The following is a 25,358-nucleotide window of genomic DNA, read 5'->3' as shown; positions in this document are numbered from 1 at the left end:
TTTTCATTGTGAATATAAGTATGTAAATGTGTTTGCATGTGTGGGTATATTTAGTAAGGAGTAAATTGCCAATGCATTAATCTGTCTTGTAGTTTATGATTTATTTAAGCAAATTTATTTGGGTTGAATAAATGGTTTTATTAAAAGCTCATTAAATATCATTAATTGATATTATTAGTTATTAGTTAAAATGTGTGGAATTATAAAATGGTAATGGACTAAATATTGTTTTCAGTAAATGCTTTGATTTAGTATTGTACTTTCGTAAAATAATCTAATCATACTTAAAACAAAATTAAGAAAAGCATAGCAGAAGATAACACATGCAGTCAAATTATATTTATAATACATATATAGGGATATTGTCTAATACAATGTTCTATTTTGGGTCATAAACACGAGTTAAAGGTATGATGTTTATGAATAACTTTGCAGTGTAATAATTTCTGGTGTTTAAGGAAGTCAGAATTTTTCATCAAATATTTCTGGACGGTAAATTGATATTCAAGGGAGGCAAAGAAGAAAATAGTTAACCATAAAATCGAGTTTATGGCACAAAATACTTTCAAAAGAGAAACTTAAAAACCGCAAAAGTAATACTTTCATTTAAACCACTTCATGCACAATATTTCCTTCAAATATATGCTCCGATAGGGTACACTGAGCAAAACACCGCGTCTCTAAAGCCAGCCAAGCAAAATCCAATAAATCGCTGCACGAATTTGGATTATCGAAGTGAACCGGCAATCCGCTATATGCTGCACACTAGCGCGGAAATGAGAAACTGTGCGCTACAGCCGCCAGCAGAGAAGATCGAAATGCCTGATACGCACCGCATATGCAAGAGAAAAACTAAAAACGCCCAAAAGCTGACGCATAAAATGCATTTCCAATAAAAGCCGCTTACTGAGCGAGCAAAGCGCGACAAATAGCGGCGGAGAAAGGAAGTTAAGAGGACAGAAAACTGAAAAATGCATACGAAAAATGCAGTGATCGCAGTGCTGGCCCTCGCAGTAAGCGGGCTGAGTGCGTTTTATTTTTTTATTTAGCGTAATAAACGATAGAAAAAAATAAATATATAAAAACGCTAAAATGTGTAAGTAAGTAGAGTATATAAAGTATAATATATATGTATATGCACATATGTGGAAATAGTTTTCACCATTTTTGCGCCGCAAACAAGTTTGAAAAGTGGCGAGCCATTGAGCACACCGAATGGAAATCACTTACAACGTTTACAAAACACACACACGCATGCACCAACTACATACAAAATACTGTTGGTGCAACATTTTTCATTGCAGGATATGAGAAACATGCCGAGCACACACATTGCTATGCACGCATAGCATACTTTTCAGCGCGCTTGTAGTGCATGTGCCTTGACGATTGCTCTTTTGCATTTTGTACAACATGCAGTACACACACACATAAGCAAACGCTTTTGCCAATCACTTGCTGTCAATGTTGTTCGTTGCTTTGGTGCACCACTTTTCCTAGCCACAATGTTGTTTTTGTTTGTTTGCTGTATGACCCCGTTTGCAACAACATTTGCTTTGACCGTTTAAAAAATGTACGAGTATGTTAGTAAATATTTATGTTGTTACAGCACACTAACTGGCCAAGCGTAAGCAAACAACAACAAATATGCATATTTTACAAAATTTATCCTTGAAATCGTTGGAATAAGTGAGTTATTGTTGCTTGAAAAGAGTTTAATTGGAGTGCTATGAATTAGGGTGGGTCCAAAAGTAAAGTTTTTTAATGTTTTTTTTTTTGAGCCACCGTGAAAATATTGTCCAAAGCAGCATATGTTTGTATTCATATTTAACTATGTGGAAAGTTTTCAGTCAAAGGTGAAAGCTCTTAGTCAAGGATGAAAGCTCTCGTATCATTCGAAGGATTTTGAATTTTTCACGAATCATTAAAAGGAAACGAAAACAGCTTTATAGGGATCTAAATCTCAACTGAGTACCCTAAATATACTAATGTTTTTCAATATACTCGATCGATTTGTAACTTTTGTAAAATTAAAGCGACATTGCTCATTTAGCATCTATAGTATATGGAAAGCTCTCAGTCGTAAGTTGAAAGCTTCCAGTCAAAGGCGAAAGCTCTCGCACCATTCGAAAGACTTACGAAATTTTCAGTAATGGCTAAATGGAATTTATTTCTGGCTTTCTACGGTATCCCTTTTGTCATGTTCCTTAGAAACTAAAGCTAAAATCACTATATCACATAATTTTAAAGTTGGAGAGGTGAAAGCCATAACCTGCCTGATCAAAAGCACATCGGGGTTTCCAAAAAGTTTACGGAGATCGCTTTAAAGACAACGATTTCGATATTAACGACCGCCCGCGTGAAGGAATACCAAACAAAGACGGTCAAGTGGAGACGTTGGTCGCTGAGAATCCGTATCAAATGTAAGCAGACCTATGGGAATGCTTCAGAAACAAGAAACTTGGTGAAAGTGATTTTGCTGCATGACAACGCTCGGCCTTAAATTGTCGAACCTGTTAAACCTACCCACTTATATGGGAAGTGCTGCCAGCCACCCGATCAAATTTGATCCACACTGACAAAAAGTATATTTTCATCAACATAAAAAAAGAGGTGCGTAGAAAACATAGCTAAGACGGACAATGTAAAAAAATGAGCTGATTTCTGGCACACTCAAAGCACTTTGAATTCTTCCAAGCAATTAAACGTGTTGCTTCAGCACACTTAAGTAACTCACACATACATATATACATACATACATGAATACCTAAACAAGTACTTAAGCGTATGAAGAAACTTATGAAAGTGAGTAGGCGAACGCGAGCAACAAATATGCCAGCAGGCGTTTAAAGGCAATGCGGTAAACACGACTACGCTGCCAGCTGCTCTCAACTGAATTGCCACGAATGAACTAAACAAAAAAAAGAAAAAAGCTAAATTAACTCTCAGGCGCGCTGATGAGCGGGCAAAAACAAAACCGATCAAACAAAGTTGAATAAACTCAAAGGGAATTGCGGAGCGAAAAAAGCAAACGGAAAACAATTTCATGGAAAAATATGCTGCTAGGGCAACACCAGTGTACCACAACAAATGCCAGCTGGGGAACACAGCAAAACAATGGCAGTAGGGGGAATAATGCACAGGAAAGCTGAGGTCAAAGTAGCAATGTAGCGTTGCGCAGCTAGGGGAGCGATGATAGATGGGGAAAAGCGAAATTGTGGCGCAACAAGTGACTTAATTACCGACACTAGAAAATTGAGCAGAAAGTTTTGAAACAAAAAAAATTAAATAACAAAAATTAAAACATAAGAAAAACTATGTTGAAAAGACACAGTTTAGAAAAAGCTGATGATATGCTAAGTAAATTGTGTCTTAAGTAAAAAAAAGTTAAAAATATAACACTGAGGTCAACGAATTAGAGCAGACACCCTCTCGGCAGCGCTAAAGCTTGCTAAACATAACTAAATTGCGCGAAATAGCAAAGTAACAAAATTAGCGTTGCCTTTAATTAAGCGCCAAAACGCTACAGCGCCTGCAAGTATGCAAGGCTCAGCACAGCAAGCTTACGCGCTGAACTTGTGCGGTCGTGTTAGTTCCTTTAGCACCACTTGGCTTGCGGCATTGTCTATAATAAAGTGAAGCGACTGCAAATTAATAAACTTTTAACGCAAAATAGCAACAAAAACTGCTTGCAAGACGCTGACCTGCACAAGTCACAGCAACAACTCACGGCTAAATGCATACAACTGCAACGAAAAGGCGCTTAAATGAAGCGCAATTAAATAAAGGAAAAAAAAATAATTATTATGGTAATGACTTGCATGCAAGCGCACCTGCTGTCTTCAAAAAATCGCAAGCATTTTCAAGCAAGTAAAAGGAAAACTTTGCACTCTTCGGCCACGTCAGTCATTATAATTTCTCCACAGCGCATCAAAAAATCGTTACATTTTCGCAATTAATTTCATGCGCTTCGTTAAGCGCTTTTTATGTTTCGAAAATATTTGTTGGTTTTGTTGTTTTCTCATTTACTTGGCAAAACTTTTTAAGTTCTCTCCTCTGTCTTTGAGTGTCTTGACTTGTCAGCTCTTCAAATTGCATTCATTAATTTGCTCTTCATTATGTTGTAGCCAGTTTGGTTGCTTTTGCCTTGGCAATCTTACAAGCAACGCAGCAATTTAACTTTGCCGTCTCGCTTATTTAAGCATTTAGCAAAAGCGCTTTAACATCATTTATCATAAAAATTTTGAAAATTAAATTGCGCATTATTAAAATGGATTTATGTACAAGCAGCTTATTACGCGCCTTGACCCAATGTTGTCAAACCCACATGCTGTTGCGCGCACTTTGATATGACTGATGGCTTATCTTTCTGAGGACCCCCTTCGATATTACAGAAGTTGTATTACATTTGCGATTCTTTAACTATACACGCATACATATGTGATTGAGGTCATAGTGAATGAAGCTAAGGATGACAAAACACGTCAAAATATATGGATTTCTTAGTAGTTTTCACCTCCTTGGAAACAGTTTCCAGCTTTTTCCATATAATACATGTATACATACATAGGTGCCCGGTTTCAGTCGAATCGCCATAAACTACGAAATTAATGAGCTTGTTAGGGTGGACGCTCTTACCCCAATTTCTTGCGGTTCGAAGAAAGTCAGTTGTCCGATGTGATTTTTCTTCCTAGCTGAGGGCCTATGGGACTCCAGAGCTTGGCAGACGCTGGTCAGCAACCAGAACTTGAGCCTTTCGAATTACTTGGACTTAGCGAAGTCAATCACGCCGCTTTCGTAGCTGTTCTGACTGGAGTTTCCTGGATTTAACCAGATTTAAATTAAAATATCGCGATATTTAAACCTTTGCGAGCCCAGCGAAGGTGCTGGGATTGATTAAAAAAAATCCGTAATAAGCTGAGAAGGCTTGCTAGATCTGTGAGGATCCATGAGTAACACGAAAGACGAATATTTATCCGAGGAACAATTTTTGATCAACTCTACGAATTAATAGAGCTTAACCTAAGTAGAGTCATATACGACCATGATCATAGCATACGATGGCCAAAATCATACTATGTATAGCCATATACTAAATTAAAAATGCCACAGCTCCATTAACCTTAAAAAAAAAGCTTTTCAATAAAGATGACCAATGAGCTTTCGTCTAATATTATTTACTTTTTAAAGAGTTAACAGAGTTAATAATAGCTTCGCGAAAGCATTGTAGGTCTGATTTGAAGCCGAAAAAAGCTTCTCAAAACATTTGACCGCTGAGCTTTCAACAAAATATTATTTACTTTTTAAAGTGTTAACAGGGTTAAGAATAGCTTCGCGAAAGCACTATAGAACTAATTTGAAGAAAAAAAAAGCTTTCAATAAAAAAAATTTGCAATTAATTTGAACGATGCGCTTTTGACTAAATGTTATATAATTTCAAAACTAGTTTATATATTTCAAAAATAACCTGAACTACTTCAGGAAAAGAAATATTGCTGTTCTAGAATTTTTTTTTTGAGCTCCACAGATGGCGCTAAATTTGAAAGCTTTTAAAAAAACTGCCTTCTTTCAACTTTAACAATATTAAGGCCAGTTTTAAGCGCAAATTCAATTAACTACTATTATTGTGTATTCATTTATTTATAACTTGAAGAAACAAGCTTTTCAATAAAGCTCAACACTGAACTTTCAGCTAAAAATTACTTACTTGCAAAAATTTCTAAATTTCACGATTAACATGAACTGTTTCAGCATAAAAAATATTGTTTTCATTTCGTTTTTACTCGAACACGATAGATGGCGCTAATTTGAAAGCTTATAAAAAACTTAATTTTTTTCAACCCCAACAAGCTCAAATCTGTTTTTTGAGCAAATTCAATAAGTTACTGTCTTTATGAAATATTTCATTAAAATATTTTGCTAAAATTACATGAATACGTTATAAAAGCTTACCGAACAGAGTTGCTACTGTCATATATAACTTACTTAAGATTTTGAGTAGAGATCATGCACTTACCTGTAAAAAAAAAGAAAATTTTTTTAAATATTAGTTTATCAAATATATATTACAGTATAACCACATAAATTTTTATGCAAAACATTTGCAGTTCTTAAAATTTTTTTGAACCTAGACCAAAGGAACAGATAGAATTTTGAGTAGAGAGCTAAGAGCTATCATGAAATCTCAATAAATTACCGAATAGTTGTGAGTAAAACTTTCAACTGAAATATTTATCAATATTTTTTTAAGAAAATAACAGTGTTTTTACAAAGAAAGTCCGGTTATAATTAAAATTATTTTAAAATGGTAACTCCTGGATGTATAGAAATTATTTTATAAGCCTATTGAGAACTAAAATTACTTAGTAACATACGAATGAAATAAACAGCCTAAGCCATCTAAAATATTTTTTGTATTAATTTCAATTTACGGAGAGTGTAAAATGTACAATAAACTTTAATAATCAGGTTTCCAAGAAAACTTTTATAAAGCAGGCTTGCGAAAAATTTATAATTTCTATTATTTACCAATGAAATAACCAAAGAGATCAATGTAAATGCGTTTGTTATATGATGTTGGGCTATAGTCCTACTAAAAACAATTACAAATATTTTTTTTTTTATTTTTTTTTTCGTTCCAGGGAAAAAAAACTTTAATCTTTTGACCAGCTCGACCACACTTTCAAACTAAATAATAACCTAAACAGGAAGCACTACACTCCACAGATTAATTATGCCGCTGACAGAGGGCTGTTATAAACGCGAACGCAGCTAAAGTAGAAACCATAAGAAAGCGGGCAGCAGAACAACCAAAACACTGAAACAAAGAAGAGAAATAATTATGCGTGCTTTCATGCAACATTTGCCAGCCTATAGAGGAAATTATGCAGAAACAAAATGTAATAAGAAAATGTGGCACGCAAATGCAAGGCTGAAAACGGAAATTAAGTAGCCACAAGGGTACTTAGCGGTGAATGGAAATTAGTGCACACAAGGAAATGAAAAAATGGAACAAAAAGAAGTACAAAAAAAAATTATCGCAATCGAGGGAAATGATGTTACTAACGGGCGTGGGTTACAGTATAAAGATGCTTAAAGGTATGGTAATACACAGCGAGTCCAGATGAGAAGAAATGCTTTTAATATGCGCACGTTTTAGTAAGTTTTAGACGAATGCGCGGACACTTTTTGGCAACATATTTTCATTTTCTGTATAATTTTTTAATTTCATACAGCTCTTACGCCTACCTGTTGCAACAAAAGCGTATCTAACTCTTCCTCATTCTGCCACTCCTCCTTAGAAATCAACTGTTTTGTCGCCTCATCAGCCTTGAAAGCAATATAAGATGCCTCTTGCTCTGCTCTTTGCGTCTCTTTAATGTGCCCAAATACCTTTTCGGGCTGTATGTGCGCATTATCAGCGACTTTCTTTTGCTTGGCAGCCGCCGAGGTGCTTGGCTGGTTCGCCTCATCTTCGGCCGCTTGCGCATTATCGGCTGCATCGGTTATACGCTTGCGCAGCAACTTCTTAGCGACCAAGACTAATTTTGACATTTTGAAATCATTTAAGCAATAAACACCGCTTCACTTGAGGAGGTCGTGCGGTTTGGCGCCACTTTTGTGTATTTCAAGCGCTGTTCTAGAGTGGAGATTAAGAGGTTTTTAAGCGACCACAAACAATTTGTTTACTTTCTACAATAAATTTTTCGAACTTGAATTTCTTTTAAATGTAATGAAAATTAATTTGACAAACCTGCTGGGGGAAAATGAAAAGAAAAACATTTTTGAATTATAAAATGAAAGATAATGGAAAAAAAGCAGGAAAGGAGGTAGAAAAATATGAAACGGTTGTAGGGTTGTTTGGAGAAGTTTGTAGCAAAGGAGTTTGGTTTTAAAACTAAAAAAAAATTTAATTTTGAAAACGCGATAAAAAGGCATTAGGAGTGAAAGTTAAAAGTTTTGGGAAGAAAAACTGAGCAAGTGAGTAAGATCTTAAATGATCAGCATGACTGAGTCCCTCTGTCTGTAAAAACGTGAAATGGTCCTTAAGTTTTTGAGATATCGATTTGAAATTATCCACACATTCTTTTCTAGCCAAGGAGCTGTTCATTTGTTGGAACTGTCGATATCGGACCACTGTAGCATATAGCTGGCATACAAATTTCACGATCGGTATCAAGTGCTTGTATGCAAAACTTTTTCATTTGACAAGATATCGTCACGAAATTTGACATGAATTATTATCTTAAGCAATGATGGAATCTCCGAAGAAATTGTTCAAATCGGATCACTATAGCATATAGCTGCCATACAAACAGACTGTTCGAAATCAATTACTCGCAAGAAAGCTTGTATTTGTAAAGGGTATTATAGCTTCGGTGCAGCTGAAGTTAAATTTTTTTCTTGCCTTAGACAATTATTTTCAATAGTTATCAATTATTGATTTTCGTAAACAATATTGGATATATTTAAAATCATCCCTTAACCGTATAATATAAAATTAATCGAAATTCTCAACGATTCTTTGATATTTTTATCCCGGCCACTCTCTCGTAACTTTTCTCATAACAAAATGTTGCTTGTTTTTTTTGTTTTGCTTTTACATAATTTTCACACACACCAGCTTCCACTTATGGTAATTCACACGCTTTACAATTACCCCTACCGCCACATCAGCTATCTGCTTTTCATGAGTTAATCGCATCAGAATGTATGCAATTTTAATTAACTTCATAATTAAATTCAGCTTTTGATAATTCCATTATTGTATGCATTTATTAATCCTATAATGTTTGCCATTACTTTTGCTCTCAGCATACACACATATACAAACGAGCACACACAGGTGGGTATTGCATGAAACACTGCAATTTCAACTGCATAACGGTACCACTTTCATTGCGCAAATTTTCCATATGAGTGCATGGTTTCGATTGTGAAATGTAAACCATTTTTTCAGCTTATTTTTTAAAAGCAGAGAAATTCAATTTCGAGTAAACCCGATAGCTGAAAATAATTATATGCGTTAAATGGCGGTTAGGGAATGATGAGCGCTGATTTCATACCTTTTTGATGCGCCTTGCTAGTGTTTGTTCTTTTTGTAGTATTTTTCAACACTTTCCGAAACCAAAATCACTACACTTTCGCACAGGTATGCTGTGCCAGCAGAGGGTATATACGACCACTCACATTTCTCCTTATTCCTGTACATCAACAACAACACATATGCATATACATCCACTCATTATATCGCATTGCTTAAGCATATCATTTGCCAGCCTTGTAAATGAATGCGTACGCTTGTATCACCATAAATAGCAAGCACTGCACACCACTGCGTATACGCTATCTGCATTTCGACATTCCCGCTTTACGTGTACTCACCGTAGTTGTATCAACATTTTGAGCGCTCCATCCACTCATTGTACTCACCGCTGAGCTGCTGAGTGCGTGGAAATTATTGTACAAAAAAATATAATTTATCTGCAGACATGTTTTTGTTGTTGTGCGCTGTAACTATATTTTACCGACGTTGTTACTATTATTGCTATTATATGTTTTCTCATGCCGCACCGTTGTGTTATATGACGTAATTACATTATTTATTACAACTTTAGACATTAATGGCAGCACTATTGTTATGCGTCGTGTATGTTGATGAGGAAGAGAATGAGCACTTATGACGATGGAAAGGGCTTACAGCAACAGTGACAGTGTGGCAGTCAAGCAAACCCTGGTGGAAATTATTGTACAAATGTACATATATGAAAAAGTAGGAATTATTTGTAAAGATATTTTTCAGTGTGAGAGCAAATAAATATAAATGGGTTATAAAACCCTTCACAGTTACATTTCTTATAGCATAAAAGGGTATAAACAGATCACAAGGATATAATTGCCACAACAATATGACTATCACTAATAACGTACCTCAACCTTCAATTTCCTGCTGGGTCTAGGTCCATACAAACATATATGTACATGTAATCGCATTATAAGCATCGCTGCATAAACAATAATATTCACATATTTCAGCTATAAAAACAAAAACATTAAATACGCGTTTGCCGACAAAACAAGGCTGTGTCAGCATTTTTGTCTGCTGACGCTTGCAAAGCATATACAATGTCTGCTATTTGTCTGGCAATTTCGCTTTTTGCTATACTAACAACATATACATATGTATATCCATATATTATAAGACCGTATATATAAGACTTATACAACTGTATGCACATGTTGCTTCCGTAGCTCCTGTCTCTATGAATTCTTTGCACTCAATTTATGCTATCTTTGCTGTCTCTTTCGCCACTGTCAGCTCCAAATTGTATACTTCAATTTATTTATAATAATTTGAATGTTGCTATGACAACTAAGCAGCTTATTTTGTTTTGCACGAGTGCTTTGTTTAATTTGTTTATATGCAAATTACGCCAAAAAGTATGCAACAGGCCTGTTTGCAAGTCATGTTTTTGAAGACAACACAAATGACTTATGAATTAATTGTGGATATGTGCAGAAGACAGAGAAGACATTTAAATTTATGGCTAAATGTGCAATAAATTTAAAGAACGGATGAAATTAGAGCAAAATTTACGAGTTTTGCTATGCTTTCCCGTTCGTGAGATTCTCGAATATTAACTTTATAGATTATCTCAGAAGAAACTTTAATATATTATAGTACAAATAACAAGCATTGTCCAAATTCATTTCTAAAATTTTGCCTACATTTAGGCTCTTTAAGCGTTTTTGTAAGAAATATTAACAAAATAATGCCTACATTCAGGCGATTTAATCTTTTGTGGAAGAAACAGTTATCAAACGTTGCCTTTGTGCAGACAATTTAAGATTTTGTGAAGATATACATAGTTAAAAAAGGTTGCCTACATTTAGGAGTTTTAAGTTTTTTGAAAAAATTAGTAATAGAACGTAACAAGCGGTGGCTAAATTAATTTTTAAAATTAAAATTAAGCTCTTAAAGCTTTTTTGCAGGATATATTAACAAAATGTTGCCTACATTCAGGCGATTTAAGTATTTTTGAATGAAATTTGCTTGTATTAGTTGTTTTTATTTAGTTGTTTTGTGTTATACTATATAAATTAAATATATATGTTTTTTCAAAGGTGAAATAAAATAATAAATCCTTGCCTACATATAGGCGATATGCGATTTCACAACTTTCAAACCAAAATAGAGATATGCCTATATTGAGAATAACAAAAAATTTAATTTACCTCTATAATAAAGCCGTCTGCTTGTCTAATATCCCTGCAAATCACAATCATACTCTAAACATCGAATATACTGCAAAGTTAAAATATTTTAAACCAACTTTCGAACTATTTGCACACCGAAGCTCATTTCCTTTTCAATCACAAACAATTTCCATTTAATCCGCCTCAAAAATTTTTCTATAAATACCTGCGAACAAACTTTGAAGTCAACTTACTTTCTACAACTTTCATCACTCTCGCAGTAATCTCACTAAACACTGAATTATTCAAGTCTTAATTTAAATGATTAAACCATTTAGAGCAGAAATTCCGCAGAGATACCGCATACCGTGCGCACCTGAGGCATCCACAAGCATCCGACCACAAAACAAATCAACACTTTCAGTGAATTTTGTGTGCTTTGGTAATTTTGTGTATACATTAGGCACAAGGTAAATCCAAATAAAGCGAACAAGTGACTGACTAAGGCAGATAAAGAAAATATTTTCGCATGCGAAGACGCAAATGAGCGCAAGCAACTCTAAATAATACGAAATAATTACACAAATGCGCTCTTCCGCTTCATTAAAGGAAGGTAAATAAATAAAGGAGTAAAGAGGCGGTGTAAGATATTGAAAATTTGTTGTTGTTGTTACTTTTTGTTATGAAGATTTCGACTAGCAGTGTCTTATTGCGATTATATATGTATGTAGATACAGATATTAGTATTTATATAGTGTATAGGGTGTCTTTTTTGCGGTGGTCGAATCCTATGAAAGCATTGATGTGTCATTTGCTTACTTAGGTGGTGTTATTTGACACAGTTATTATCAATTTTCCTAATTATTTCGTAGTTTTATTTCGAAATAAAAAATTGATATCACTAAAAAAGCACCCTTTATAAATAAATGAAATGTCAAGCTGACAGTTGGCGTTGCCTGACAATAATTAATGCGTGCAAAAATACAAATAATAGGTAAAAAAATTTATTTGTATATAGTATATAGGGTGTTTTTTTAGTGGTAATCAAATCATAACATCACTTAAACCTGCCAATTGTACATATACTTAGATAATCTTATTTAACACCTACATAATAATTTTCAGTGCGATTAGTTCGTAAATAAAAATACTGTACCACTAAAAAAACACCCTTTATAAATACAAAAAAAAAATCATAAAATTTATAATGGGAAAATTTTATTAACTTCATTCACTTCTCCGCACTTATTTTCGAAATAAAAATTAAATACCACCAAAAATCCACCCTTTATTCACAAAAAAATGTCAGCTGCCAATTCACATTGCCTGGCAATAATTAATGCGTGCACGAAGACAAATAATTGACGTCTAAAATAAACATAAACACTTGAAAAATATACAAATATACTTCCGCATTCATACATACACACACATATACATATGAGTAGTATAATATATTATATCTATGTATACTATATCTGTGTTAGTTCATAAATCACCACCTCCACAATGGTGAAATTGTTAGTTTTGTCTGCGCTCTTGTTCACCGTTACACAGTGTCGTAATTACGTGAATGCTGCACAGTGTCAAGCTGTTAGATTGTTTGATTGGCACGCATAATAACCACTAACCCCCTGCCCCCGTTCAATCTCGTATATTTCCCTTAAACTGATGAGTGTTCATTAGTTTGAGGTTGTGGGTTTGAGGCAAGTTGCTGACAAGCAGCGTAACCACAAAAGCACACCTTAAAGCTGAATACTGACTTTGTCAGACACACACATGAACACACTTATAAATAGCACAAACAATGTGAAATGCAAACGCACTGATAAATTTGTACAAGTGAAATATAGAAGACAGTTGTGACGAACGGAAGGAAGCAATTGTTTTCAATTTAACTTGGACTGCGTTAGTTAGGAATTGTGATGCTCATGCTGATATTTGTATATATACTATATATGTATATCTATAGAAATACCTTGTGTACTCACATGCATATATTATTTTAAATTTAATATATTATGCCTAAGTCAAGCATGAGCCTTTGGAAATTTGTTGTCATTCAATATCAATTAAATTTTACAATAAGTCGCTTTAATTCAAAGAATTCAGCTTAGCCAACTGTACTCTCATTTAATATATTAAACAGAAGAATATATAGAATATTAATTCTATAATCGACAACAAAAATAGAGGATATGGTATTTGCAAGAATATTTTGAAGTCCTCAAAAATTAATATATTCTAGTACAAATAACAAAGAGTTGCCTACTTACAGGCGATTTAGGCTTTTGTGAAAGAAATAGTCATAAATTGTTGCCTACATTCAGGCGATATAAGCTTTTGTGAAAGAAATAGTCATAAAATATTGCCTACATTCAGGCGATTTATATTTTTTCATTACTTACAGCATTTCAATATGACTTTATTCTATATTAATCGCAGTTGAGGTCTTAAATTGAAAGCGCTTGACTCTCCCAAGCGAAATCGCTTCGTTCTATGCGCTCTTGAGAAAAGTAAAAAAGCAAAATCGCCACATTTGGGGCGAAGAGAGAGCTGAAGACATTCGAGAGCTACCTTTTTATCCAAAAAAAAACGGTTTGGTGTGGTTTGTGGGCCAATGGAATCATTGGTCCGTAATTCTTCAAATATGATGAACACTTCGGTGAGCAGATAATTTAACGTTTTGCAACGGTCGATTGGCCATCAAGATCGTGTGATATCAAACCGTTAAGCTTTTTCCTGTGAGGACATGTTAAGTCCAAAATCTAAAGTCTATGCGGGCAATCCCGCTTCGATTCAGGACCTGGGGCAAAGGCATCACGCGTGTCATTCGCCAGTTACCAGTCGAAATGCTCGAGAGAATCATCGCAAATTGAACTCAAAGGATGAACTATCTGAGACGTAGCCGCGGTCAAAAGATGTTGAAGGAGATAATCAAATAAAATAAATAAAATAAATGCCAAGAATGTTCTTTCGAAGTATAATAAACATTCCCCCTTACATTTGAAGTTTCTGTGTGTTTTCTTTAAAAAATTAATTTTAAAACAAAATCTTAAACTCAAATTATAAAAAATAACGAACAACAGCCCTCAGAGTCTCAACCCTTAACATAAATCATTAAACAAAATTCATTAACACCATTAGTGTTAAACACTAAACACCAATCAGTCAAATCCAACTTCAAATTTGCACCAAATTTTCTAATTGAAATTTATGACGACATTAACATTAAAGCAGCAGCGAGTGGCTTAAACATACAAGCAGCTAGCTAATAGGGCTTTAGCTAAGAGCCATTAAACCAGACAAACCATTAAATCAATGAATATTACGCAAGAGTTGTTGTTGTACGACTACACAAGCACATAAAAAGCGCACCAATGCACAAGCAGAGGTCAAACAAAGCAAGTAGCGAAGGAAGAAGCAGCAGCAGCAACAATAGCAACAATGAAGCGAACATTAGCGAGGAAGCAAGAAAGTAAGGAAGCAGTGTGGAAGCACTGAGGAAGCTGTGAGGAAACAGTGTGGAAGCAGTGCAAAGCAGCAACACGGCACTGTGGTTCTTATCAGCAGCAGCATCCTTGTCAACATAAACGTCAGCTACCGAATTAATCTGCTCCACAACAAGCACACGCTTCAAACGTGCCACCTACTTACGCCTCAGCCGCTTTCAATATTTAATCTGCACAAATGTTTTCGTTATCCTTTAACATTTGCAATCGGCATGTTTTTGGTGAACTCGTCTACTGTTTGGTGCTTTGCATTCATGCTCGACTTAATAATATTATCAACGGAAGTACACAAAGCTTAACCAAAGCGGGGAGTAGATTGAATATACACACATACATACATATATACATTGTTAGGAAGGAAACAAGTCTGCCGTGCGATTTTAATTCCGCAAGATAACCGTACGTTGACACAAAGCTGTGGGAAGTAGCTTAAAAACCACTAGCAACATTTTTACCGTTGAAAAAATATGTGTAGCAAAGTTTTGACTATGCTGTCAGTCATTGCTGCTGCCTAAACAAATACCGAAATACACAAATCTTCGCTCACAGTTATTGTTTTTGGCCGACTGCTTTGCTACCAAAAGTAGAATTTTTCTCTGGATTTTCTGCATATTTTTTCTGTGGTAGGTTTATGCATCCCTAGAATTTCTCCTTGAGCTTATACATTGTGCTATTTTTTTTGCTTTAGCTGCTATCTAACTCCTTTGTTATCCTGCATTTCGGTTGAGGCAACATTTTTTGCATTACTCTCTTTTCTCTGCGCTCTTTTCTCAAGCAGAAATCAAAAACAAACGTCACCATCAAAGCGGAGACAGTCCTGTAGGCAAACAGGTAGCTACACAGGACAACAGTCACTCTTATACACATATATACATTTGTATATTAATATCCTTGCCAGCCTGGGTAATCCGAAAACTCTCCTGAGGTCATTTTGATTGTTGTATTGTGTGCATTAAGGACTTATGTACGTATTGTGTGACACGAAACAAAAGCCCAAGGGACACTGCGCTCTGTGTATGTGTGTTTGTTAGTCATCCTTTCGACACAGCGCCGTTATGAGTCGAGTGCAGATATCAACAAGTCTGCCTGCAGACGGATGTGCAAAATTCATAGCAATTAAAAATTTTTAATTCCCTGCAGATGCAATGGAATTTGGCTTTTAAAATGGAGATTTCGTGTAGTTAATGGGATAAATGAAGAATGAACTAAGCACTATACAAAGCTTTTGGAAATGAGAAACAAAATATGAGCCAAGAATTTGGAGTATATTTTGAGAACAATGCCAATGCAGTACAAGTACTACAATAACTTTTTCCAAAGAAATGCATTTAAAAAGGTAAAAGTGATTTAAAATAAGCTTTAAGTCTGGCCTACTATGCCTTGAGGCATTTATAGAAAGTACGGTACTCCATGCTGAAAGCCGATTGGCCGAAACAGGCGAGTTATAGATTTGGTAGACTAGAGTCAACAGAAATTTCTCTGTACTGCAACGACTAAAGGTTCTACAAGAAGGCTTGTTTTAACTAGATCTTCTTCATCGAGCCAGACTTTCTGGTATAAATTAGTAAAAAAATCAACACTGGAGAGAATTGAGTGTATTACATTTCAAATGAGAAATATTCCTTGAGGAAAAGGTCAACAAAATTTAATCTGGTATTGAAATATCGAAAGCTGCACTTCCTATTCTACTTAATTAAGAAAATACTAGTAAGATAAGGAAAACAGTTAGGATCGTAAGATCGCCGAAAATTTGTCTCACTTGAACTTCAAACCGACTCATTTCCGCTGGTCGGATCTGAACGCACTGTCTCATAAGGGCGTACGTCAAGTCCCGCCTTGCCTTCATTACTAACACAACTGAGATCATCCAGAGCAACTTCTAGAAGAAGCCGGCTCTGAGTGAGGACCCTTACAGCATAGAAACAATTAAAGCAAAAAAAGACATGGGTGGAAGTAGCACAGAACTCACCTCCTTGAAAAACGATAGTGACCCAAGCAGGCAGTCATTCATTAGAAAGACGGAAACGCCATTCCAGTTGAAGTAATGCATGTACAAGGGTTCTCTCCGGTTGATAAGGTATTTGCAGTTGGCAGGAAGCAGTCAACTGGTAGTGAAAATATGGTCAAGGTGAGAGACGGAATCGCCAGCACCAAGAGAATCCTCTGCTAAAATAATAGGGGTTTCTGATGCCCCGGCAAGTGCCAAGGGTATCGGAAAAAACATGCAGCGAGCGACAGCGAAAAGACTTAAATAAGATAGTTGCTTCGTAACTAAAGTCTAGAAGTGCTGGGATGGCAAGGATCTGAACAGCATGCTAGCACACTTGAAAGGGCCCTGAGAGCGCAAATCGGCGGAGATGAAAACAGACCAGCATCGAGCAATGCCCAAACTAATTTGAAGACACAGAGGTCCCACTAGGAGCAAGCATCCTTTGACAAGAAGCGACGAACAGGTCTGGCATCAACGTATAGCGAAATCGCTAAATCTGGAGACTCCATTGAACTTGGGGTTTTTGACCGTAGCAAGGAGGATGGAGCCGTCTCCCGTGATAAGTGGAGGTGGTAGCCTCGGCTGAATGAAGGTGGTCAAAGAAAATGTCGGTTCCCTTCATAGGTGTGAAAGTGCCGGCTGGGATCACCGGCTGCATAAGCTGATAAGGTGTACCAATGATCAGTCGGCATCCTCCTATCAGCAGCATGCGGAAAATTTTAAAGGAAGCTAAACTAGAGGCGATAGCTATAGGGAATCTACTACTACGCCCTCAAGCTCATATCTGGCTCCCTGCTGTACACTCCACCCCTGGAGAAATTGAGGAAATGTTGCTTCTAATATCACAGCCGCAAAATGCCTGTAAACTAGTGTTATTGTTGCTGCAAATTTCCAATCGAAATATTTTTTCCCGACTTAAGCTGTGTATGATTTAAATATTATATAGGCTTACATGACTTTTTACTCCTTTTCTAAAATTTATGATCCTATTGGATATTCACTAAGCCGTCCGAATTGTATTTGAAGTGCTAAGCTCAATGATAATGCGATTAAACTAAATTTTCATCAAATACAAATTAGAAAAAATGGTGTGAAATGCCAATAAATAATTTAGAGGCGTTAATATTATACATTTTTTGTTGTAATAATTGCTCTCACTAATTTTCGTTGTAGAAATTTTTATATTGATCGGCTTAAAATTGCATAGCCTTTAATTAAAATGTGTGCCAGCAGGAAAAGAATTGAAATATTATTCGGAAACGTTTTCATACAGCACAAAATAATTAAAAAAAGAATCAACGGAAGTCAAAGTAAATAAAATAAATATAATTCCTAACTGTGCAGCAGGCGATAAGCGTGTTTGCAGTTCATATTTTGTAAGCGTAACTTCGAAAAAGAGTTTGGAAAAAAGTTCCGCCGACACCCACACTTTGACAGTGGAGCGCCGTTGTGTGGCAGCAAGTCAACTTTTGTATTGGAAATGTGGCAATGCAAAACAAAAACAAAATTTTGTAATACGCAAGCATTTGCCAGCCACAATCAGCAACGACTTTTACCTTTTGCTGTTGCAGGAAATTTTGCTTATCTCTTTTACATTTCACTTTTTGGCATTTAATGCCCAAACACTGCGCATACAATTGCGTTAAACGCACAAAAAGTTGCCGCTGCAGCAGAGAGTAGCTTTTAATGAACAAACAATGCAACAAAAATAAAAAAAAATAACTATACAAACAACAAAAACGCATAGATTGGGCAGAAGTTCGCACAAAAAGTTATTATGCATTTGAAAAAGCTGAAATCGACAGCGTAATTCGTACAAAAAAGCTTGCGAACAGCAAAAAACTTTTCCAATTAAGATTTATAAAACCGTAAACTGAGCAAAAAAATAGAAGTGAGTTGCAACATTTTGTATCTCTCGCCATTATTAACACTTTTTGTAAGCATTACATAGTTGTATTGCGGCAGCAGGCAGGGAAGTGCCGCCATTACATTTGTTGCTAGCGATTTTGCAAAACTATGAGCACGTACGCCATTTTGTGGCAATAGAAGTTACATTGAATTGCAGCGGCAGCAAAAAAACAGTGAGAATACTGTTGTTCCGTCTCTTTGGGGTACAAAAATCTGTGAGTTTGGGAGCTGATAAGCAAGGAGCTGCTGATTTTCGAGTGGCTATGAAGTCGAAGTCTATTTTTTGTTGACTTTTGCTTTTATTATTGTAATTTTTTGGCAACAGAGTGAGCACCAGATGCTCATAGTTCAATATAAATAATTTTTCTCACTAAAATTTTGTTCCATGCCAACACATAGTCTTCATATTTCATTATAAATGATTGTTCACGCTAAAATTTTGTATGGAGCCTTTACTTAGTTCTCAAAATCTTTACACTACAAAACGCTGAAGTTCAATATTTTTCAACCAAGCAACAAATTGCAAGTAGAAAAGTGGCAATGTGTGAAAAAATCGTTCCAAATGCCGTCACAAGCTATTGCAATCATGAGCAAAGTAAGCAAAAGGGAGAGAGTTACCAGTCGCTGTCTATAAAATAGGCAAACAACATACCTGCCTTGCCCGCGTGTATGTGACCAAATGCATATAAAATTGCTTGATGGCGGCAAAAAAATCACAATAAATTTCTGCTAGCTAACATATGCTTAGATATAGCAGCCTTTTAGCGGGGTATTGCCGTTGAAAAAGTGGGAATGTTAGAAATTACAAAATCATATTGTGGGTAAATAAAATTTATTAAATATTTTCAGGCGACATAACCACTACATATTACATGAATATGTGCGCAAGCAAAACTGTAAAGCACGTTAGAGGAATACATAGTTATAGGCAAGCAAACAAATCGTTGCATATGTAAAGGCGCTCAGTGAAAGCTGTTTTTATAAGCGCGACACGGCACAAAAATTCCATCGCTCCACATATCAGGCACACCGGCAAACAAACATGCAATAAAATATCGCTTGCCACTAACATATTTTGCATATTCACAGTTATTTCACCCCTGTTGCATAAATATGCGGCCATATGTTGAAGTTGAAAACGTGCTTATGCATGCCGGTGCTTCAATGATATATATTGCTGTGAAGGTTGAGTGTTTGTGTACTTGAGAGCGAAAACTACCTCCACTTGCACATATGTTTTCGTTTACGTGTCATTTGCACTTAAAATTTTGTATAGAAATAGATTTTTTTGTATGTTGAACTTGTGGAACACCGGCATAATTTCAAGTCATGATAACTAATTATAAAAAAATGTATAGTTCCTAAAATTGGGACACTTTCGAATTGTAAAAACAACAGAGAAGCCAAAAAAAACTCAAGCAAAAAAATGTTGTTTTCATAAAAAAGCGTTCTGAAACAATATAAAATATTCGATGCTACAATTATATCTCTATATTTCCGTGAAGGTTGAGTTTTATGTACCTGAGTAAAAAGAATACCTACATTTACACATATATTTTTGTTCCGCTATGATTTTAGCTTCAAATTTTAAATAGAAAGTATTTTTTTGTACGTTGAACTTGTGGAACACCAGTATAATTTAAGCTCCGGAGAACTAACTACAAAAAATGTATATCTACGTCAAATGGGAACACTTTTGAAGAATAAAGCCTACAGAAAAGCCATCAAAATTCATTAATTACGCTAATGGAAAATTATATTTTCATAAAAAGTATTCTAAGGCATTATGACTTCTTCATTGTTTCAATGAAATACCTAAATTCCAATGAAGGTTGATTGTTTATGTACCTGAGAGCGAAGAATACCTTCAGTTCCACATATCTTTTCAATAATGTGTCATTTACACATAAAATTTTACATAGAAAGTGATTTTTTTGTACGTTGAACTTGTGGAACACCACCATAATTTAAGCTCCCGACAACTAATTACAAAACACTTTTAAAGTGAAAAGACTACAGAAAAGCCAACAAAATTCATTAATTCAAGCAAAGGAAAACGCTGTTTTCATAAAGTAGAGCTCTTAAACATTTAAACATATGAAGTCCTTCGAAAATTTTGTTACTGAAAACAAATCGCCTTTGAATAAATATAAAACTATCAGAACTTCATTTTATAACCACAAAAGCACTCAGCAACGCAAATCAAAAGGAATATCTACGGTAGTAACGTTATTATATTTAACGAGCGCTTACTAGATATCAGCCAACACACTTTTTATGAAAGGATATATCAAAAATTTCAAAAATAATTCTTTATTTCCTAGCTTGTAACGCAGAAAATATGTAGGAAATTATATTTCCGCTCTTACTTGCGTTGATATTTTTCATATCTACTCACTTTACACTTGAACCATGCTTCATACCTATGCATACATATATGACACCCAAAGCCAAGCATACACTCACAAAAACCAACTGCAGCACACAACAGAGACACTACTCCACTCAACTACATACTCAGGCGTCCACTTTTACCAGTTGTTACTGTCCACAAGCTGCTCTCTCCACAGCAGCTGCCGTTGGTTGCTGCTCATTTCAAGTCCAATTGAATTTCTGTTTGTCCTAGAGTTGACAACTGCCAACTTCATGGCAGCGAAGTGGCTGTCGACGGCCAGCATTACTGACATTTCTGGCATTCCAAGCAAGTGGAGTACGAAGGTTGTGAGTTAAATGTAAACAAGAAAATTTAAATTTCGTTTTGTGTTATGGTGGAGTGAGAGGATTCTGCTGTATAATTCAATGTAAGGTATGGCTTGCCGTTGGCTAAATAGATTAATGAACTTCTGCAAATATTAGGGTGACTGTTTTGTATTGCTAACTATCAGTCGTCAGTTGTCACTTGACTTTGTATATGTCAAATGGTTTGGTTTGGCTTATAAAGGAAGCTATCGTCTGTATATTTTGTTATTTAATTTGATGATCAATTAATAAATAATCAAAATGACTATTCTGTATCATATTTTCCACTGTCATTTGTCATGTCTCTCTTGACTGAGTGTATGCTTTTTTAATTTGGTCTGTATATTTAAATATTTTCTTATTTAATTTGTCGATATATTAATAAATATCCCTTTTGTCAAGTTTAAAGAAAATTGAAACCTGTCACTTGTCAACTGTCAACTGTCATAAGCCAAAAACGAATACCATAAATTCTCAGCGATTTTATTAAGGAACATTTAATTAAAAATTAATATTTATTTGAAATCAAACCCTCATACTGTTCTGTATCGTAATTTCCACTGTCACTTGTCAGTTGTCACTTGACTTAATACTTCTTTCATTTAGCTTATAAAATATCGTTCGCATATATTGTTATTTCTCTATTTGTTGTGGCGATGTATTAATAAATATCCAATATGTCAAGTTTTAAGCCGATTGGCACCTGTCACTTGTCAATTGTCATATGAGAATAGCGAATAGTATAAATTCTCAGTGGTTTGGTTAATGAAAATTTTAGTTAAGAATCTATATTTATTTGAAATCAGAATTTATTTCCACCTAAAATGTATTGATCATAACTTTCACAAGAAAAATTTCCCTTAAAAAAATCTAAAAAATATGAAAAATTACTTTTATGGAAAATACTAAAAAATTTAATCCTTCGCAAGATTGTTTTGCATCCCAACCGGCGACGTATACCTTTATCAATGTCAATTTAAATGGCTGAAAATTTAATAAGCTCACCTATCAGTAACCGGAGAAAGCCACAGATGCACACACACGCACCAACACCAACATACACATATAAAGAGCACACAAAGGATGTAATAAAAATTGCAACGCGAGTGTACCAAACGCGATAAGACTGAAACGAATATTGGTTGACCGCGAACAGCACACCACAAAAACGGAATTAAAATACGACGACAGCACATAAGAATGAAAAATGAAATAAAAAACGCGCGTGGAGTAAAAAATATGCAATGAGAGCGCTGCTTATGCACGCTTTATGCTGTGCCATAGCCCATGGGTGTGCATGTTTGCTGCTGACCAACATAACGAACAATGCACAACAACAAATATGTATGGCAGCGCACAATAACGACACATTACAAAAACACTTAGACTATGCTATGACATAATGTTAGTGTTGTCTATTGTGAGCTGATAAAATGGAATACATGCTTTTTCACACGCCACACAGGCTGCAGTCGACAAAGGCAAGTGTTGTGCAATGAATATGGTAAATGGTGAAGTGAAAATACGGAAAAAAAATATAAAAAGTGGGACGGTAGCGACTGTTGAGGTAGCGGGAGTGATGCGAAAAGTGCTCAAATAAAAATGTTTGCGACGGACATAGATACATTTTCTATAGTTAGTTGCAGTTTGCATAGTTGTTATGCCGACTACGAGCACATATGAGCTGCAAGCGCAAATGGGCGCACTCACAGCGCGGCAAACACGCTTCAGTGTGATGGCCTGCGCACCTAGGCGTATGAGTAACATATGGAAATGCCAGCAAGATAGCGCAAAATGTTTTTTACAACACACCAGTGTACGCTTTGGTGAGTAGAGCTCTGTGGTGAGTATGTGTTAACGATAGATAGGCGAAGGTACACACGCCCACAGCAACATAAAAAAACGGCGTCCTTGTATGAGTGCGTCAAGTTTGCACAGCAAATGGTTTTAACGACATAACATGGGTACGAATGGCTTTTCAATTAATGCGGCGCGAATTCCACGCGAAAAAGTAACGAAAGAAAAAATGCTTTATTGCATTCAGACACCCATTGAGCCGAGAGCGCTATTGGTGCTTAATAGTTTTTGTGGCATGCAAGGCAAATGCGACCGGCGAACATGAGTGATGGGTGTTTGAGTTATTACCGTAGGCTTGTATGCGATATAGAGGTAGCTGAAGTAGTGTATTACGGCGCTTAAGAGCGTTGGAAAAAATTGCAAAAAAAAAATGATTCAAAACTTGACAAAAAAAAATAAAAATTCCCAAATCGACTTAGTCTAGGAAAGTGATTTATTCAAAGTAAAAGTATCTGCTTAAGCAAGAATTTCGCTTTACCAACTGCGGTACTTCATTTGTTCAGATATTTGCATGATTCACGCAAATTTTTATAGCATGAAGAGTACATTAAGTTTGCTACAAAGCATTTTAAAACGCTAAAGGAGGCATTGGGGACCATTCGCAGTATATGTATGTGTATACATAAACGAGCTGAGTAAATAAGCTATGGCCGCCTGTCTTCTGTCTATATATACCCAACTAGTCCCCCAATTTTCAGATATCAATATGAAACTTCGCACACCTTCCCTTCTCACCAAGAAGCTGCATATTTGTCAAAACTGCCGATATCGGTTAACTATAGCATATAGCTGTCATACAAACTGAACGATCGAAATCTAGTTTTAGTATGGAAAACTTTTTTAATTAACGAGATATCTTTACAAAATTGTGCATAGATTATTACTCAAGAGAATGTTACAATATCTCAAGAAATTGTTCAGATCGGACTACTATAGCATATAGCTGCCATACAAACTAATCGATCCAAATAAAGTTCTTATATGGAAAAGTTTTTTATTTGACAAGATATCTTCACGAAATTGTGTATAGGTTATTATCCAAGAGAATGCTACCATATCTCAAGAAATTGTTCAAATCGGACAACAATAGCATATACCTGTCATACAAACTGACCAAACAAAATCAAGTTTCTGTACGCAAAACTCTTTTATTGGACAATATATCTGCACGAAATTTTGTACGATTTATTGTCTAAGAAAATCCTACGATATCTAAAGAAATTGATCAGATCGAGTAACTATAGCATATACCTGCCACATAAAATTATCATTCCAAATCAAGTGCTTGTATGGAAAACTTTTACATATGACGAGATATCTTCACGAAATTTTGTACAGATTATTGTATATGAGCATGTTACAAGCTGCGTACATATTATTCAGATCGGATCACTATAACATATAGCTACCATACAAACTGACCGATCTATATCGTCATGAAGAGCTTTTTATACAATTTTACCCTATAAGAAATGTACTTGTTAAGGGTATTGCAACTTCTGCTAATGCACCGTTAGCTAAGGTACTGTTCCTAAAATACCGTTAGCTTTTCTGAGCTGTAAAAATATTTATTTAGAAGCTTATTAATATTAAAAAAGACGAATATGTGCTAAGTATGCAGTCAAATTTTCAACAATTAAGACCCCTTTTAAAAAAGTATTAGAACATTAAATTATTTCTACGCATTTTGAGATGACAGTTCTCAAAATAAAACCACAAATATAATATATAACGTAAAAACTCTTATATGCATGCCTTTACCCTACAATATCTCTTTTTCTGCCCGCACTGTCATTGCAAAATTGTACTCCAACACTTTTAATATCATAACAATAATAGTAGTAACAAGCCTACATTACGGCTGTCAAACAATTATGACAATTTTGACAGTCGGCTTGTCATATACAACGACAGACACTCAAAATAAACGCCTTACTAATGCCAGCATGAGTAATGAAAAGTGATTACACACACATACATATACGTAGCAAATGTGCATGGCAAGCACACAAATACTTGCCCAATGACATAAAAAGGAAATTACACACGCATACGAGTTGATGGAAAAATAAACAAGGCACACACACATACACACTTACAAGAGGAACACAAACAGTATTGTATGAACTTGTAAATGCATATTCATTTCGAAAATT

The 25,358-nt window shown here is 35.3% G+C and overlaps 1 protein-coding gene across 2 annotated transcripts in view; it reads right to left on the bottom strand.

Annotated features, from left to right (window-relative positions):
• The window catches only part of LOC105227207 (calcium-transporting ATPase type 2C member 1), a 110,957-nt gene that overhangs the window by 67,343 nt on the left and 18,256 nt on the right, over nucleotides 1-25,358 (bottom strand). The window contains exon 1 of one of the 2 annotated variants that reach the window (XM_011206438.3): nucleotides 7,249-7,681. The exons of the other annotated variant lie outside the window; for it this stretch is intronic. Within the exon in view, the coding sequence (XP_011204740.2) occupies nucleotides 7,249-7,554 (306 nt within the window). The 5' untranslated portion in view covers nucleotides 7,555-7,681. Of the gene's footprint in view, nucleotides 1-7,248; nucleotides 7,682-25,358 lie in introns of those variants that run through there. 2 annotated transcript variants of the gene reach the window in all.

Source organism: Bactrocera dorsalis, chromosome 5, assembly GCF_023373825.1.
Source record: "Bactrocera dorsalis isolate Fly_Bdor chromosome 5, ASM2337382v1, whole genome shotgun sequence".
NCBI classification, from domain to species: domain Eukaryota; kingdom Metazoa; phylum Arthropoda; class Insecta; order Diptera; family Tephritidae; genus Bactrocera; species Bactrocera dorsalis.
This window is presented reverse-complemented; position numbering and strand designations above follow the sequence as displayed.